Raw genomic sequence first — 16807 nt, forward strand, 5'->3', positions numbered from 1 at the left:
GGGCAGTAGCCTGACCCATTGGATATAGACTGTGGGCATTGGCTGCGTTCTCCTGCCCTTCCACTATTTATTTCACCATGGCTAGCCTCCTATACCAGAATGATTATGGGCGACTATGGGTGAGTGGGTAGCAGGTCCGTCTTTCAATCAGGGGGTTGGAGGTTCAATCCCCACCCTAGTCGATGTGTCCTTGAGCAAGACACTTAACCCTGAGTTGCTCCCTGTAGCTGCGTCTACAGTGAATGAATGTAACAGTACTGTAAGTCGCTTTGGATGAAAGCGTCAGCCAAATGACATGTAATGTAATGTAATGATAATGGGTTACTCGGATCTGGAATTGTAAGGTCGCCGGTTCAAGTCCCCGTATGGGCCAGGCATGGACTGGTAGCTTGAGAGGAGCCAGTTGGTGACCTGGGGCGCTGCCTAAAGACTTGTCTGGTGTCAGAATTGCCTCGTGTTTCGAATTGATCTAAATTCTAGTGGTTATCAGTGCCAGTATAACCTTCCACCTGTAATCACTGGTTCAGTCAAAGTGTTTAAACTTGCTCTCAGTCACCTCAGTATGTATATTCGTATCTGTGTGTGCGAGCGGGTCCACGGTTGCGATGTGTTTGCGATGGTGGACTCGGCCTGGAATGCAGCAGACTACAACCTATACATTAGTGTGATCATAAGCCAAACTAATTTACATGTCTCCAGTTAGTTTCTGCGTGAACCTGCACCGACGCTCACATCAGCCAGAGGACTACCGCCTGCAGGCCACGTGTCAAACCTCAGAAAGCGCTGGTCTGTCGGAGGGGGAGAGTGAAAAGAGAGGAGGGTAATTCACCACCAGTACTAATGCACTGATTGCCAAGGCGCGCCACCCGCTAACGATTTGCATAAATACATATTCCGTAATTATACCGAGACCCTGTGCACGGGGAATTGCAGCAATTTCAGAAAATATCCTTCTGTCACGCTGTAAACTAGAAACTTCAGCACCCCTCGGAAAAATACTGCACTGCTTAAAACATACTACACCTCCACGTATATATTATTGCTGTCTCTATGGCGTTTCTAAGGACTCTACCAAAGTTTTAGCCCATTTACAACAAATTACACCTTCCAGTCAGCCACTGATTTCAGGTTGAATATGAACTCGTAGAAGACTTGAATGAGTCAGTTTGGGTTTTTCACCGATGTCCATTATGCCTGTGAAAGAGAAAAGGATAGATCATTTTAAAAGGTTCGACAATTTCAAGCATTAATGTGAATTTCCAACAGCTGAGACTTGAGAATCTGGCCAAACAGCAACAATTAAAGTGGAGGAAAGCACATCCATGCCATGGTTAAAGGAATAATTGACATTTTAGAAAACTTGGAACGCTGGCGTCCTCCATTATTTCGTGATAATGGACAAGGTGTCAACTCTTATCCCACTTATACCCTGGTCACTTGCCAAAGAAGAAAAAGATCAATCGTTGGTAATTTCACCCGTTTTGCTACCAGAATCTAAAGTATCTTCACATGAGAGAGGGAGACTGGGTGGTTGTCCTGTGAAAAGTTCAGTGGCAATCAAAGTTTAGGACAATGCATGCATAGCTGTGACGAAATTTGTGTATGTAAGAGCCGAGCTTCCGGTTCTAGAAAAAGAGTTACTTTCCTCCCAGTGTGTTGTCGGAAGGACTTCCTTTGATTGCAATCGCAGCGAGCGCTTGTAAGGCTGTATTCTTCCGAAGGCTCTATCAGGCATCCAATATATATTCAATTACATTTTCAATTCAGTTTATTTTGTATAGCCTAATATCACAAATTCACAATCTGTACACATACGACATCCCTGACCCAGGACCTCACATCGGATCAGGAAAAACTCCCAAGAAATAGAAAACAACCCTTCACTGGGAAAAAAGGGAAGAAACGTTCAGGAGAGCAACAGAGGAGGATCCCTCCAGGATGGACAGGTGCAATAGATGGCATGTGTACAGAAGGAAACAAACAAATATATCACGGTATCGTTACCGTCTCATTGGATTATTATTCAATGGAAACGTACAAAGCACAAGTCAAGAAAACAAACCGTAACCACAACTTGGCCATGAGAGATATTTCTTGTCCGCTCAGTTTAAAGAAGCTTTTGGTTCAGCGACAAGACAGAAAGTTAATTTTATGCTATCAAGATTCCCAGCCAACAACAATACATACAAATAATAACTTAATTTAACACGATAAGCTAGCTGACAGCCAATGGCATTGTCTGAAAACAATGTGTTATCCGTTGTTCAAAAATGTGCATAACGCGAGCACTAAAGCTTATGTGATGCAACATTAGTCAATGACATTGCGTGGGGTTGACAAACATGAATATAATTCAACACTATCTTTAACAACAGCACGAGCTAGATATCCAGCCATGTCTTTGTCCCCAAATCAATATCTTATTGTCACGAACAAATGGGAGGCCTTGCGTACTGCCGGTCAGAGCCTGAGGCAGCGAGTTGAATCGTGAATCGCTTCAGAGGGTTCAGAGGGGCGGTGTAACTTGTGTGTTCCAGCCAGTAAGTTCAGAGGACGAGGCGCTGAAGGACTTGGCTGTAAATGAGAAATGCAAACGTGTTTATTTATTCCCTTTCCTGGAGCCAACGCATTCATTTAGAACGGTCAACAAACAGTTTAGCTGCGGCTGCCTCGTAGGTCTCCATTATCAGGATTTAATGGACCCTCTCCAGCCAATCGGAGGCAACTATTCACCCAGATCATGGCATATATCCAAATAACCAATGACTATTCATTAAAAATCTAATTTTTTGATTTGTGCAAATGCAATAAAAGTCAACCCTACACTAATATATTTTTATTTCCTCCACATCGCTTGGCCCTACGTTAGCATAGCGCCACTTTATACGGCCGTGTCACCACCGGGAATCTTTCTCATGTAAAGCTGTCTTCACTATTTCCTCACCAGAATGTGAGAGCCTTTTCTACCATTATGTCATTGAATTTGAACAGCTCGCTTACATTTTTGGACAATGGGATCATTTTAAAATGTTTAGGTTTAACCTTTTACTCCAGCCAAAGTTCGACCAAATGGAGGATTATCTGTCTATCTAGTGGCGGACATGAACTGATCAACATATGTCACACACGACAACTCAATACTATTCATTCGATCACCAGCTTGAAAAGAGGTCCGACAATCATCAGTTCAATGGATACTTAGAACAACTTGAGGCATTTAGAGGCAGTCTTGGATTTCAAGAGCACCCGTTAATACAAATGCAGAATATATAATATTTGCCACAAAACTATACCTCTCTGAAAAAGCCCAGATTTCCAATCCAAAAATCGAAGGATTCCTATTCTTTACTTGGCACTCGTACTCCGAGCACTTTTCTGATGACACGGCACGCGTCAACACCTAAACCTCAACAGAGTGGATGTGCGATGTTCTCCGCTTGCGCGTCGAAGCGTTGTAGCTTCTGTGTTCAGTTTGTTGCCTTTGATTTGCCTCGAAAGTAGATCAAGCCGACACGTGGACGATCAGACTCATGGAAAAGAATCGCCTTTTCGTTTCGACCTTCAAAACATATTTCTGGATGTGCTGCGGGACAGCTCGTGTCTTTCCAAGCAATTATGGGGGGCACGCATTTTGTCCCACCGTTACTAATTTTTCTAATCAGGTTGATTAAAACTGGTTGCGAGCCAGAAATTAATCCCCACCTCTGCTTCAACACCCCCCCCCCCCCCGCCCCCCCGAGCTGTTTGATTTACCTCTGACTTTCTCATGCTTTCCCTTCTCATCTATAGCGCAATTATCACAGGAGAATGGCAGACGCCTGTGGTAAAGGAATTTCACATCAGCCATATTATAGTCATTAGATACACTAATGCACTCTATCATTCTCTGTTGTGATTATAATAGACTCCTAATGTGCTTTTAATCCATGCTGGCTAACCTCACACTCCCTTTTCTCCCTTATTTTCTCCTCCTCTCTCTCTCTCTCTCTCTCTCTCTCATTCTCTCTCGCCCACTCAGGTTTCGCGGTGAACCTCCAGGTGATCTTGGCGAACCCGCGGGCGCAGTTCAAGCGGCGCGGCTCCCAGCCGGGGATGCAAGAGTCTGACTTCCTCAAGCAGATCACCAAGGTTACGGAGTTGGAGCCCAAGGCCAACAATTGCACCCGGGTGAGCAACCTGGCGACGTTTGGCACCGTGGCAACAGATGGAAATGCTTTTGCTGAGGCAACAATTTGAGTCAATGTGCCGCTTCCAACTTCATGCTCCCATGGAGGACATTGAAAACTGAGAAAACTCGAAAGGCATCGGTACTTTTAAGGTCATAGTCAGAGATTCGGCGAAGCTCATCCTCAATAACTTCTTATCAACCAGATTAGACGTATAGTGCACAATGAAGCTTGAAGGAGGTTTATCAGGTGTTATTGTATACCTCATGGACTGATACAGAAGCCCGGCACCTTCAGGACATGGGGAATTGCATGAAAAGTGACCCCAAAAGTTTTACAGTTTTTTGTGAATAGTTATATTGCATTTTCTGAGACGCTTGAAACCAGTTTTATTTTCATCTCAACCTCCTCCCATTGTACGCACACCTGCCATTATTTAAACTAAGCATGATCTCCAAACGAGCCATTATTGCCTTTTTTTTGTCAATAGCTATTTCGCTTTTTAATCATAAACACCTCAGACCACTTATAAAGAGCCAATAAACAAGGTTGGGAGCCTTTTGATTGGCTCTTAAAATGGCAATTCCTGAGCCGGCAACTCGTAGCTAAGCATATACATGTATATTACATTACATGACATGTCATTTAGCTGACGCTTTTATCCAAAGCCACTTACAATCATACACCGTAGACGCAGCTACAGGGAGCAATTCAGGGTTCAGTGTCTTCCTCAAGGACACCTCGACTAGAACGGGGATTGAACCGCCAACCCCCTGATTGAAAGATGGACCTGCTACCCACTGACCCAGAGTCGCCCTATATATATATATATATATCTATATATAGATATATATATCTATATATAGATATATATGTATATAGCTATATATATAGCTATATATATATCTATATAGATATAGATATATATATATATATATTTATATAGAGATATATGTATATATCTATATATGGATTTTTTTTAAATGGAAACAATTTCCGTGTTTTTTTAACATGCAGAATCTATAAGCTTGTTCTGCATATTAATTATTTAGCATTCACAAACATATTGCTGGAGATCTTCAAGCCACCGTTCATATCCATTTCGGCGATAAGTCACATTTCTTATGTTGCGAACAAGCATCGCTAAACATGTTTCAAAGTGTACATATCCGCTCAAGGTAACCAGTTGTTTCAGATCCCTTCGACTTAATGGATCAATATATAAATTACTTGAGCAGAAACTAATATCTAGTGGCACAGAGCACAGACTGCGTGTCTTTGAGTGCAGTCTCCTTTTGCGTGAAAGAGATTGAAACCAGGTCGGGCGATCTTTTCTTTTTTCTTTTTTCGAAAATGTATTTCTTCATCCGTGGCTGTGATGCACTGCTCACTTATACAATCGTAATCGCCGAAATGGATATGAACGGTGGCTTGAAGATCTCCAGCAATATGTTTGTGAATGTGTGACGAATCTGGTGAGCGAGACAGAGCCCCGCTGCAGATGTTAAGAGAACACAACGCACGCGTGGGGAAACCAGTAGGTTTGAAAACCAGTAGGGGTGTAACACCGGCTGCTGCCGAACAGTTGAGGCATTAGACAGTGTTCTGATTGTCTCCGCTGAGGCCAATATGTTGTTTAGTAATGCCGTTGCTTAAGGGCTGTTGAGCACATTGTTGATCTGACATCCTTGATCACCTTCCGTTTCAACTGAAACGCCTTCCCAGGGTTGCCAGGTCTGTGTGACAAAACCAGCCCAATGGCCAATAAAACCAGCCCAAAAACCAGCCCAATATCAGAACTCAAAATATGCCCGTGCCAAACCATATACACTGCTTTTAAAGTCCAACAGCATTGCTATCATTGCCAAATGTATTGTAATATCTACAAAGTAACACCAAATGTTTAGTATGCCAGCATTAAAAGCAGTTTATGGTAGGATTTGGGTATAAATAAATTATTTCATTTAAAATATGGATTTTTATTGAAAGATATTCATGTAATTTGCATGCAAAATAGGTCTACCCGAACCAGCGGACACAAAATTCAACCCGCGGCAACACTTCAAAAGTTGCCCAATGCCGCGGGAAAACCGCGGACCTGGCAACACTGCACCTTTCGTTGCAAGTGAAATGCCTTCCGTTTCAAGTGAAATGACTTCCGTTTCAAGTGAAATTTTCATATGTGTGTATGAGAGCTTTTCATATCATGTGTGTGTGTGAGAGCTTTTCACTAGTATGTGTGAGAGATTTTCAGTTGTATGTGTGAGCATATAGTTTTTCACTAGTGTGTGTGAGAGCATTTCACTAGTGTGTGTGAGAGCATTTCACTAGTGTGTGTGAGAGCGAGAGCATTTCAGTAGTGTGTGTGAGAGCATTTCACTAGTGTTTGTGAGAGCATTTCACTAGTGTGTGTGAGAGCATTTCACTAGTGTGTGTGAGAGCGAGAGCATTTCACTAGTGTTTGTGAGAGCATTTCACTAGTGTGTGTGAGAGCATTTCACTAGTGTGTGTGAGAGCATTTCAGTAGTGTGTGTGAGAGCATTTCACTAGTGTGTGTGTGTGAGAGCATTTCAGTAGTGTGTGTGAGAGCATTTCAGTTGTGTGTGTGAGAGCATTTCAGTTGTGTGTGTGAGAGGGTATTCTGAATAATGTCCCTCACGGCCCCTCATAGTATTGGCCCCTATATAATACGCACGTTATCATGCTGCAATGATCATACTGGAGGTGGATGGCACTAACTCGGGTTTAATAAGAGTCCAATTCATCCGTCTTCTGTGTGTTTGTGTGTGTGGCAGATATTAAACTGTACTCATAATAATGGCTGCCATCCCAGCAGTAACTAACCCTGGGGTATCTCTCCCCGCCACTGACGGGATGAGTCATGCTTTCGGTGGCTCGGGCTAAACGTAGACACACAGAGCTGCGATTGGATAGAAATGGCGTTATAGCGCTATCAATTCTCGCTGTGTGCTTCGGCAGCTCCGATCGATGCGGCTCATCTCAAGTCACCGCGGCCCCCGCTGGCACTTGGCTTTATGAAGCCACTCATCCTCTTGACAGCCATCACCGAGCCGCCTCAAAGGGATTTGGTGACAAATGGGTTCTATCACATCTTTACCGTGAAAGGAACATATTTGAACTAAACGTCACGTCCCTGTTTGCTCCAAACAATCGCAAAGGTCTCCAATTCACAGCGTTTTTGTTTGTTTCATAAAAAATAGTTTTTTCTGATACCGGGTATGTAAGTCTTACGCTGACTACTCATTGATTGTGGCTTCTTATTCATTAGTCACTTGGGAGGAGAGGTTATTCACCCTAACCAATCAGCAGTGAGCGACGTATCCGACACGTCTTGCCAACATTTCAACGCGTCTGGAGTGTAATTATAGATCTGTGTTTAAAAAAAAAGAATCTTGCTGAGCTTACCAATGTGGTCCACGCTCGGGGGGGGGGGGGGGGGGGTCATTTTTGTGGCCGTTCTTTTCCGTCAATAGTGAGTCGACCGTCGTCCATTGATCGTCATCACCCGGCATCGGTTCGAAACAGTTCAATCGTGGCCTCCGTAAAGGCCCATCAGATGATTGTGTATCCTTGCTGCGCTACAATGGAGCACCAGAGTAGTGAGTCGTGTCTCTGAAGCCCCTCTAAAGGTGCGTTCACACCAAAAGCAAAACTATTTTTCGCGTCGCCCAAAACGCGTGAGTTTACTCGCTCGACCATTTTCCGTGTTCACGCCATGAGTGTCGAGACGCTCTGCGAGGGGCGGGGCTTATCTCCGTGTCTCGTCTCCGTGAAGACCGTTATCATTTCCTTCATCCACCAGAATAACTAACCACTAGTTCTGCTTTATATTTGTCGTGGACGTCCCACACACTAACGCCCTCGTGTTTGGGTTGATGACATCACCCGTAGGCTCACTCAGCTCGGTCACTTTCACCCATGAAGTTACTGTTACGTCTGAAAGACTTCCGCTTCCAGCGCTACGAGAGCGGAACTCGAGAGCTGATTGGCCCGAGTTGCGAGACGACCGCCTCAAAGTGGAAATATTTCAACTCCGGGCGAAAATTGCGCCGCTGAAAACGCACCGCTGTCAACGAAAAAATAGTTTTGCGTTTGGTGTGAACGCACCTCTACGCTGCCTGTTCAAGGCGCAGTTGGGGATCGGCCCCCCCAAAAAACGGGGGACATCGCAGCAGCCGACGATACTCAATGCAAACAGTGTTTTCATTCTCTGTGGAGAAAAGTGCAGCAAAGAAGTGCGACATCTGACTGGTTCACCTGTATGTGTGCAGGTCGTTGTACTGGAAGTCCCTGGTGGGTTATGGGTAAATGTTTCCTGCAGGGAGTTGGATAAAGCCCCCCCCCCCCCCCCCGTTCCAACCGGGTTGCTGGATCATCATTTACAGCTGCCTGATGCAGACAGCTCTTGTGTTGAAACCATCATCATCATTATCAGCCCCATTACACTAATGGAGGGGCCCTGCCGCCGATATGAACACGGGCCACGTGACATCATCAGTCAGCGCCCAGCAGCGTGTAGACCAGAGGATGCGATATCAGCATTAATCAAGCATCATAGTTACAAAAGCGGCACAACGCCCCGTCGTGTTATGGAAGATAATGAATAGATTATTAAGAATAATTCGGAGATAACAGAATAATCCATCGTACATACGTCCATACTCAAATATTCAAGTATAAATGACCATATTTAGTTTTCCGAGGAACTTCGTCCACCAGATATTTCCCGCTTACGGATGTCTTCACCTGCCCCTTCCGTCGGGAGAGATTTGCGCCGGCGAAAAATCGCCGAACTGGAGGTTTCTAAACGGCCGACCATAAACCAGCGTGTGAAGTCACGGTGACGAAAGGCCTCTTCTTATCGCGAGTCTGGGTCGTACGCAACATCCACTTGGCGGCGAGGTTTAGCTGGTGAGAGTTTGGTGGTCAGAGTCCAGGTGCGTTCACGGCAAAAGCGAAGCGATTTTTTGCATCGCCCAAAACGCGTGAGTTTACTCTCTCGACCATTCGCCGTGTTCTCACCATGAGCGTCGAGACGCTCCGCGAGGGGCGGGGCTTATCTCCGTGTCTCGTCTCCGTGAAGACCGTTATCATCTCCTTCATCCACCAGAATAACTAACCACTAGTTCTGCTTTATACTTGTTGTGGACGTCCCACACACTAACGCCCTCGTGTTTGGGTTGATGACATCACCCGTAGGCTCACTCAGCTCGGTCACTTTCACCGATGAAGTTACTGTTACGTCTGAAAGACTTCCGCTTCCAGCGCTACGAGAGCAGAACTCAAGAGCTGATTGGCCCGAGTTGCGAGACGACCGCCTCAAAGTGGAAATATTTCAACTCGGGGCGAAAATTGTGCCGCTGAAAACTCGCCGCTGTAAACGCGTCGCCCCAAACGCCCCAAACGCGCCGCCCGGGAAAATATCGCGTCTATCGCAGCCACACGCATCTGTACGTTGACTTTTCATGGGATTCGGTCGCGCGAAAAAATAGTTTTGCTTTTTGGTGTGAACGCACCTTTACTATGATGTCACTCAAATGTCTGAAAGAATAAAATGATAAAGTGGTGATATGTTTGGACAGACATGGATGTAAACAAGGCATTCAACCGAGGTACGACTGGATACAACTTTTTATTTTTTTAAGTTACTCTACATCTCCTGGCTGTAGCTTTAGATCGAATGGACGGCAATAAAACTAAGAGGTGGATTTCCCTCACTGTCAAACTATTGCTTGAAAGTGATTGTAGTAATTGTGGGAATAAATCCAAAAGGGCTGAATATATTTGAGCGAGTTAAACCTTTTATGTTTCTTCTGTTACAAAATGTATGAACCAGACACACCTCCCGAGAATAACCCGACAGGAGCCTATGACATCACCGTTATAATAATGAGTTTCTGAACTCAATCTCAATTGTTAAAGTCTTCTTCAATACAGCATGATTCATTTAGTACATGATGGTCCTTTTAGAGTCAATTACGCCATAAAGCGGTTTGCTTTGGGGCGGGGCTACATTGCGATTGACAGGTGGCAACCCCGATGTTGTCCGTGTTTTCGTTTTACAATTTTATCTCTTTCAACAAGTGTTTTCAGTTCAGTGAATGTCGCCCAAAAAACTCTTATTGAGTGTTCGATGTACTTGGCTCCGCCCTCTCGTGTCACGTCACAGTGACTACGCCCGCTTCTTACATACAGTCTATGTTTGTGTACACACTGCATAGAGAACCCCTGTTACGCTACAGTAACATCTGCCAAACGGCATGCTGGGTAAGAAGTGGGCGTGCCGTCACCCATCGGCTTGTGGAAAGGCGTTGGTTGCGTTCTGCGTTTTGGCCGTCGCTATCTTCATCATACAACCTGTTCATCAATTCAATGCAGTTTATTTGATACAGCCCAATATCACAAATAACAAATTCACCCCAGAGGGCTTTACAATCTGTACACATACGACATCCCTGACCTTTGACCTCACATCGGATCAGGAAAAACTCCCCAAAAAATAGAAAAAACCCTTTCAGGGGGAAAAGGGGAAGAACCCGTCAGGAGAGCAACAGAGGAGGGTCCCTCTCCAGGATGGACAGAAGAATAGATGACATGTGTACAGAATGAATCATTACAGAGTTATAACACATCCAATGAATATGAGTGGATGCATAGTTCGTCGTAGGCATGAACCACGAACCAGAATCTAAAGGTAGCCACGCCCCTAAATGATTACAATGGTTACATCCAGTGAGAAGTGGAGTCATTTATCACCGAGAAGTTGTTTGGATGTGCGTTATTTTCGAGAAGGGCGAAATCATATTCTAAACCACCTTCACCGGTCCCGCCCCCCCCCTCCCCCATCCACTTTGAAGAATGCATCGAGGATCAGATCACAGAGCCCGAAACCCGACCTTGACAATGGAGGGCAGAAGCGCTCCTCTGACGGGCCGGGTCCGTGTCTGCAGACGACTGACAGCAGCTGTAATGTAGTCAGAGCAGCAGAGTAATGGCAACAGACAGCATCGACGGGGCGAGAGAGGAGGGGGGAGGCCGGAACAGATGGAGACAGATGATAGCACAGGAGGGACAAGGAGATAGAGAAGTGAGTCGGAGAGAGGGGGGGGGGAGTAAAGAGCCTGTGCAGAGAGACGAGGAGGATGAAGTGACTGAAGACAGACGGAATGACACAGCGGACCGGAACGGGACGTCTGCCGCCACGGACTGATGGCCGTTTGCCGTTTGCATGGGCGCTCAGGTTTCTGCTAACTTTATTTTATCATTGTGGCTGAATGCATCTCCGACCTGAGTGATCCGATCCTTAAAGCATCTCCAGTTGCACTTACGAATGGAATTTTATGCAGGTTTTTTTTATTTTTATACTCTGTCCATCGTTGGACATCGAGATTGAAAGTTTATTCTTGGGATTTACGCCGTCACATTGTAAATGATTTCCACACTTTTATTGTCAGGTTCATTCAGCTTCACAGTAACTGGCCAGTTTACTGAGGGGGCGCCAGGGCTCGCCCCAGATCCGAGTGAATATTTCACATTTCATATTTTGAACCCTTTGTACATTGGAAATGGAATTCGCCAAGTTAACCAGTGACATCTGAAGAATGGTCAAACATCCTGGAGGTTTAGCAGCGACACACAGGTCAGCCAGCGTCATTTAGAGGACGAGACGAAGGGGAACAAACTATCCTATCACAGTTTAGTGACGGATTTCAACTTTGACCTACCCTAAAAGTCAGGGTTGCCAGGTCTGTGTGACAAAACCAGCCCAATGGCCAATAAAACCAGCCCAAAAACCAGCCCAATATCAGAACTCAAAATATGCCCGTGCCAAACCATATACACTGCTTTTAAAGTCCATGTGCAGTACCGCTGCTAACCATATTGGTGCCCTAAGCATAACTCCTTCATAATGCCCCCCTGAGATAAGACAGGAAAGTGATCCACGGCGAGCGTTGTCGACGTGGGGGGGGGGGGGGGATGCTAGTGAGACTGACCTGTGTGCGCGGATGTGTCGGCGTGTACGTGCTGATCTGGAGTCAGTTTGGTAGGATTTGGGTATAAATAAATTATTTCATTTAAAATATGGATTTTTATTTAACCCTTGTGTTGCCTTCGGGTCATTTTGACCCGATTCAATATTTAACCCTCCTGTCGCCTTCGGGTCAATTTGACCCGATTCAATGTTTAATGTCGGTGTTCTTTCGGGAGTCAACAAACAAACATAAAGTACCTCACACTTAAACTTGGAAAACAATATCAATTCTAATAATTTTCTGGAGATTTTAATAGCTGGGGTCATATTGACCTCAAGGGTAAAATATGTTAGTAAATATAAAGGTAACAGGAGGGTTAAACATTGAATCGGGTCATATTGACCCGAAGGCGACAGGAGGGTGAAACATTGAATCGGGTCAAATTGACCCGAAGGCAACACAAGGGTTAAAGATATTCATGTAATTTGCATGCAAAATAGGTCTACCCGAACCAGCGGACAAAAAATTCAACCCGCGGCAACACTTCAAAAGTAGCCCAATTCCGCGGGAAAACCGCGGACCTGGCAACACTGCTAATAGTTGTGTGCACGCAGTTTTTCAGAATCGACGTTGGTAAGCTCTCAAGCTAGACCAATAAATACCAGGGATTCTAACAATCCAATGAGTTCACTGATTTTGATTACATTCCACGCTCATAAGGATGTTTAGTATCTTATATTTTATTATTATTTATATTCGTTAAAGCCGTTGGTCTTCATAACTGTGCGCGCAGGAGGTATTTGTGTTGATGTGACAGGAAAACAAAAGGACAGTGAGAGGATGGCGTTGACTGTAACTCCACTTGTATTCTTGGCAGTGGAGGAGTAAGATATTTAAATATCGAGCATCATCCACATGTCAACTCCAAGCAGGGATTGTAAAGCGTTTGGAAGTTCAGCAGCGCATTAAACATCTGTCAACATCTGCAATGCACAATCATTTCAAGCATCCCACGCTGTGTCTGAAGCAATGATCAACATCAAATAGTATCCTGAAGAACATATGTAGGAACACTTTATCCTGAAATCAGAGATGTAAAAAAATATATATATATAATATTTAGTGAGTACATTTCCATAACTAATAGAAATGACAGCCAGAGCTACAAAAATAAGCACAATCATCCGAGATCCATCTTATTTTAAGGTAAAACCTTCCACTGCATCTCCCCCCACACACACACACTCTCTCTCCCTCTATATGCTATTAGGGCAAAGAAAAGAAAACATAATACTCTATCTAACCTAGTAAAGCTTTTGTGTCTCTACTTCGCCTCAGGGAGGAAGATGAAGATAGAGCAGAAAGGAGGACAGGGAGGTAAAAAAAACAAGAGCAGAGCCATCAGAGAGGGAAAAATAGTCGAAAAAGAGGTGTGAGTGCAGGGGAGGGGGCACTCTAACTGCATGATTAGCACACACACACACACGTGTACACACGTGTACACACACACGCACACTATTTTCCTCACAGCTCTGGAGTGATGCTTAAGTGGCTGATACATTAGCCTCGTTAGATATGCAAATAGACCAATTAGCAGCGCGGTGTGCAGGAAGTGACACGTTCCACCTGAAGAAGCCCAGAAACGGCGGCAGCCAGCAATAAATCAGGCCTCCGTGAGTCTGTGTTTCTGTGAGTGTGTGTGTGTGTCGCTCAAGACACAGGAATGGCACAGGCGTGACTGATGGGCTCGTTAGCCAATGGCGGACAGGAACACCCTCTCCTCCGAACAAGCCCACCTGAACTCCCCGAGGAGTGAAACTCGTCCAGCTCACCAGGAACAGGATCCATCTCTGTGTTGATGCGCCGGAATGATGCAGAAAATAGGCCCTATTGGAAGTTACCAGCTTTTCACTGGTTACCTTCGCATTGAAAATGCGGAAGGTTATGTTTTGATCGCCGTGCATTAATTTTTAAATTTTTTATTTTTTTTATTTGTATGCGTGTTATTCGCATAAGTACAAAAGTATTAAACCAAATCGCATGAAATTTGGTGGGATGATTGGTTATTATCCGGGGACCATTTGATTAGATTTTGGGATCGATCGGGTCAAAGGTCGTAGTATGACCAACAGATAGACATATTCAATACATGTAATATGTACTTCAGGTTTATTACCTTGGCATTGAAAATGCGGAAGGTTATGTTTTGATCGCCGTGTGTTTATATATTTATTTATTTGTATGCATGTTACTCGCATAACTCAAAAAGTATTGAACCGAATCGCATGAAATTTGGTGGGTTGATTGGGTATTATCCGGGGACCATTTGATTAGATTTTGGGATCGATCGGGTCAAAGGTCAAGGTCATGGAAAGGTCAAAATCTTATTTTTACCATAGCGCGTCAATTTATATCCAATTGGCATGCAACTAATGCCAAAATGTTCATAATTCAATGCCCAATCTTGTGATATGCGAAGGTATGCGCTCTACCGAGTGCTCGTTCTAGTTATGAAATAATATTAGTTTAATCCTGACGCCTCTATGTGACCAACGAGAGTAAACAACACTACCAGATGGTCTCTTTCCATGGCGGGTGTCTGCTCGCTCGCCAGTGGTGCCGCCGGGTCGGATTCTCGTGAAATCATGCAGGTTCACCGCCAAAAAAGGATGTTGATGTTTGTAATATTTTGACATAAGCGCCCTCCGGTGTCATGGAGGTTGAGCTTCGTGGGGTATATGACAGATAACAGATATCAGCTCTGATCTCTGGTCTCTGCAGTGCTGCCGCTGCTGAATCATCTCGACAGTGATTAATGCTTCTTCCCCAATAAGCAATGACAGAATCAAAATTAAATCAGAAATGGACTTTCAATTTCATTATTATGGGTAGGAGAGATCATTAAAAAAACAAAAAATGAGACCCAAATTGTAATAAAGCAAAATGATCCTTTAACCTATAATGTCGTTTTTCAGACCTAACAAAATATCCGGTTTCAGCAGCTTTAATAAATAAAGTCTTTGTGGGTACACGGTATCAGTGAACCTCAGCTTTCCATCCAACAAGCGGATGTTCATTCTTTATTTAGGGGCCAGCAATTACACCGTCAGCACTTCACCCACTCACACCGTGTTCTGGCTCTTCTTCTTCTTCAGGTGCTGGTTTGGCACACACGCACGGAGAAACCACACCTCGCCAATGAGCCCAAGCATCTGAAAGACACCGTGGTCATCGAGGTGTGAGGAGGAGGAGGAGGAGGAGGAGGAGCTGGGCAGCGGAACCGAAACCAGATGCCGACTGTGGCTGCCCGTCATCTCTCGGCCGGCGTGACGCTGCTCCCGGTGGTCAGACTCCGAAGGAGCGGCATGGTTCAAGACTTGTGGTTTTGTCCAGCTTTTACAAAACTGGGACGACTTTGGGACGACCCGTTCATTTCCCTCCATCCTTGTCGATGTGAAAAGTATAAATGTAAAAAAGAAGAAAAAAAATCATGTTGCTGAAGTGCCATGTGAATTATTGATGACATTTTAATCATTAATACATAATTGTCAAATGAACTGTGATTCTTTGATATAATTACCATACAAACGAGGCTCTCAGCGGAGATAGCGCCTCCATCTTATGGCGGTGGTACTGCAGCGGATTTAATCCTGAATGTTGTATGAAGCTGGTGTCAGGACGCTGTGAGCTTAAAGCACTCCGACAGAAAGGCTAGCGGCGCATGTTAACACACTTTACGTCATTTCTTAATGAGCGGGAATTAAAAATGGACAATTGGTGGATTTAAGGGAAGTTACGCTCGCAAACCACACGGAAGTGTCCACCAAGAAATATCTCCAACACGTAACTTTTATTAACGTTTTTAAACAATGTGTTAATAAGCTTTTACAGTTTTGAAGTACAGAGAGACTAGCTAGCTGTGTGATGCTAAACTAGGCTAATCCCACCCCCAACTCCAGCTCTGTGGGCGCCATCAAACTCGCCCTCCTGCGTTTGTTCCTGGAGAACGTCGCCCCTCTTCATACCAGTAAACTGTCTTTGAGTTGATGAATCACATCGATGTCTAAAAGTTGACGCGGTGAAGATTCACCAACGTGCGAACACCCGATTCTCTTTAGCGTCACTCTGAACAGATCGTACACGGTGAACTGGATCGACCTCCGTCGTCGTGTCATCCCGGGTCTCTCGCTGTGCGATCGTAACAACTTGTGAAAAAAGTTTCGTTCAAATAATCGTCTCATGACGGTCAATAGACGTGGTCAATACCACGCATTACGTGTCTCCACTATGGTACAATTACATTTTTCAAAAAGTAGAGATGTTGCATGAAAATAAATCTGATTCATTGTTGAGGTCGAGTCACACAGAAAAGGCTGACACTATTGCTGGTTCCAGTTTCTCGATTGTAAAGTCTCTTTGGAGTCATATAAGTTTCTTCACATTTCCTACACTAAACAATGAATCGATTTATCATAACAAATAACCACCAGATTAATTGCTCATGAAAAAATAAAGAAGAAATCTGGTAATTATTTTTATTTTTCGGACGAGTCGGCGCTCTCTTCTCTTTGGTAATTATAAACCACGCAAAGCTTTCCTGCGAGCCCTCCGGATGATGTTCTGAACCCAGACTCGACTTCCACTCCA

At 44.5% G+C, this 16807-nt stretch overlaps 1 protein-coding gene across 1 annotated transcript in view; it reads left to right on the forward strand.

Annotated features, from left to right (window-relative positions):
• The window catches only part of b3gat2 (beta-1,3-glucuronyltransferase 2 (glucuronosyltransferase S)), a 69830-nt gene extending 54179 nt beyond the window's left edge, over window positions 1-15651 (forward strand). The window contains exons 3-4 of the mRNA XM_056436148.1: window positions 4019-4167; window positions 15316-15651. Coding sequence (XP_056292123.1) covers window positions 4019-4167; window positions 15316-15402 — 236 coding nt within the window. The 3' untranslated portion in view covers window positions 15403-15651. The remainder of the gene's footprint in view (window positions 1-4018; window positions 4168-15315) is intronic.
• Window positions 15652-16807: the final 1156 nt, after the last annotated feature.

The sequence above is a fragment of the Pseudoliparis swirei genome, chromosome 17 (assembly GCF_029220125.1).
Source record: "Pseudoliparis swirei isolate HS2019 ecotype Mariana Trench chromosome 17, NWPU_hadal_v1, whole genome shotgun sequence".
Classification (NCBI taxonomy): domain Eukaryota; kingdom Metazoa; phylum Chordata; class Actinopteri; order Perciformes; family Liparidae; genus Pseudoliparis; species Pseudoliparis swirei.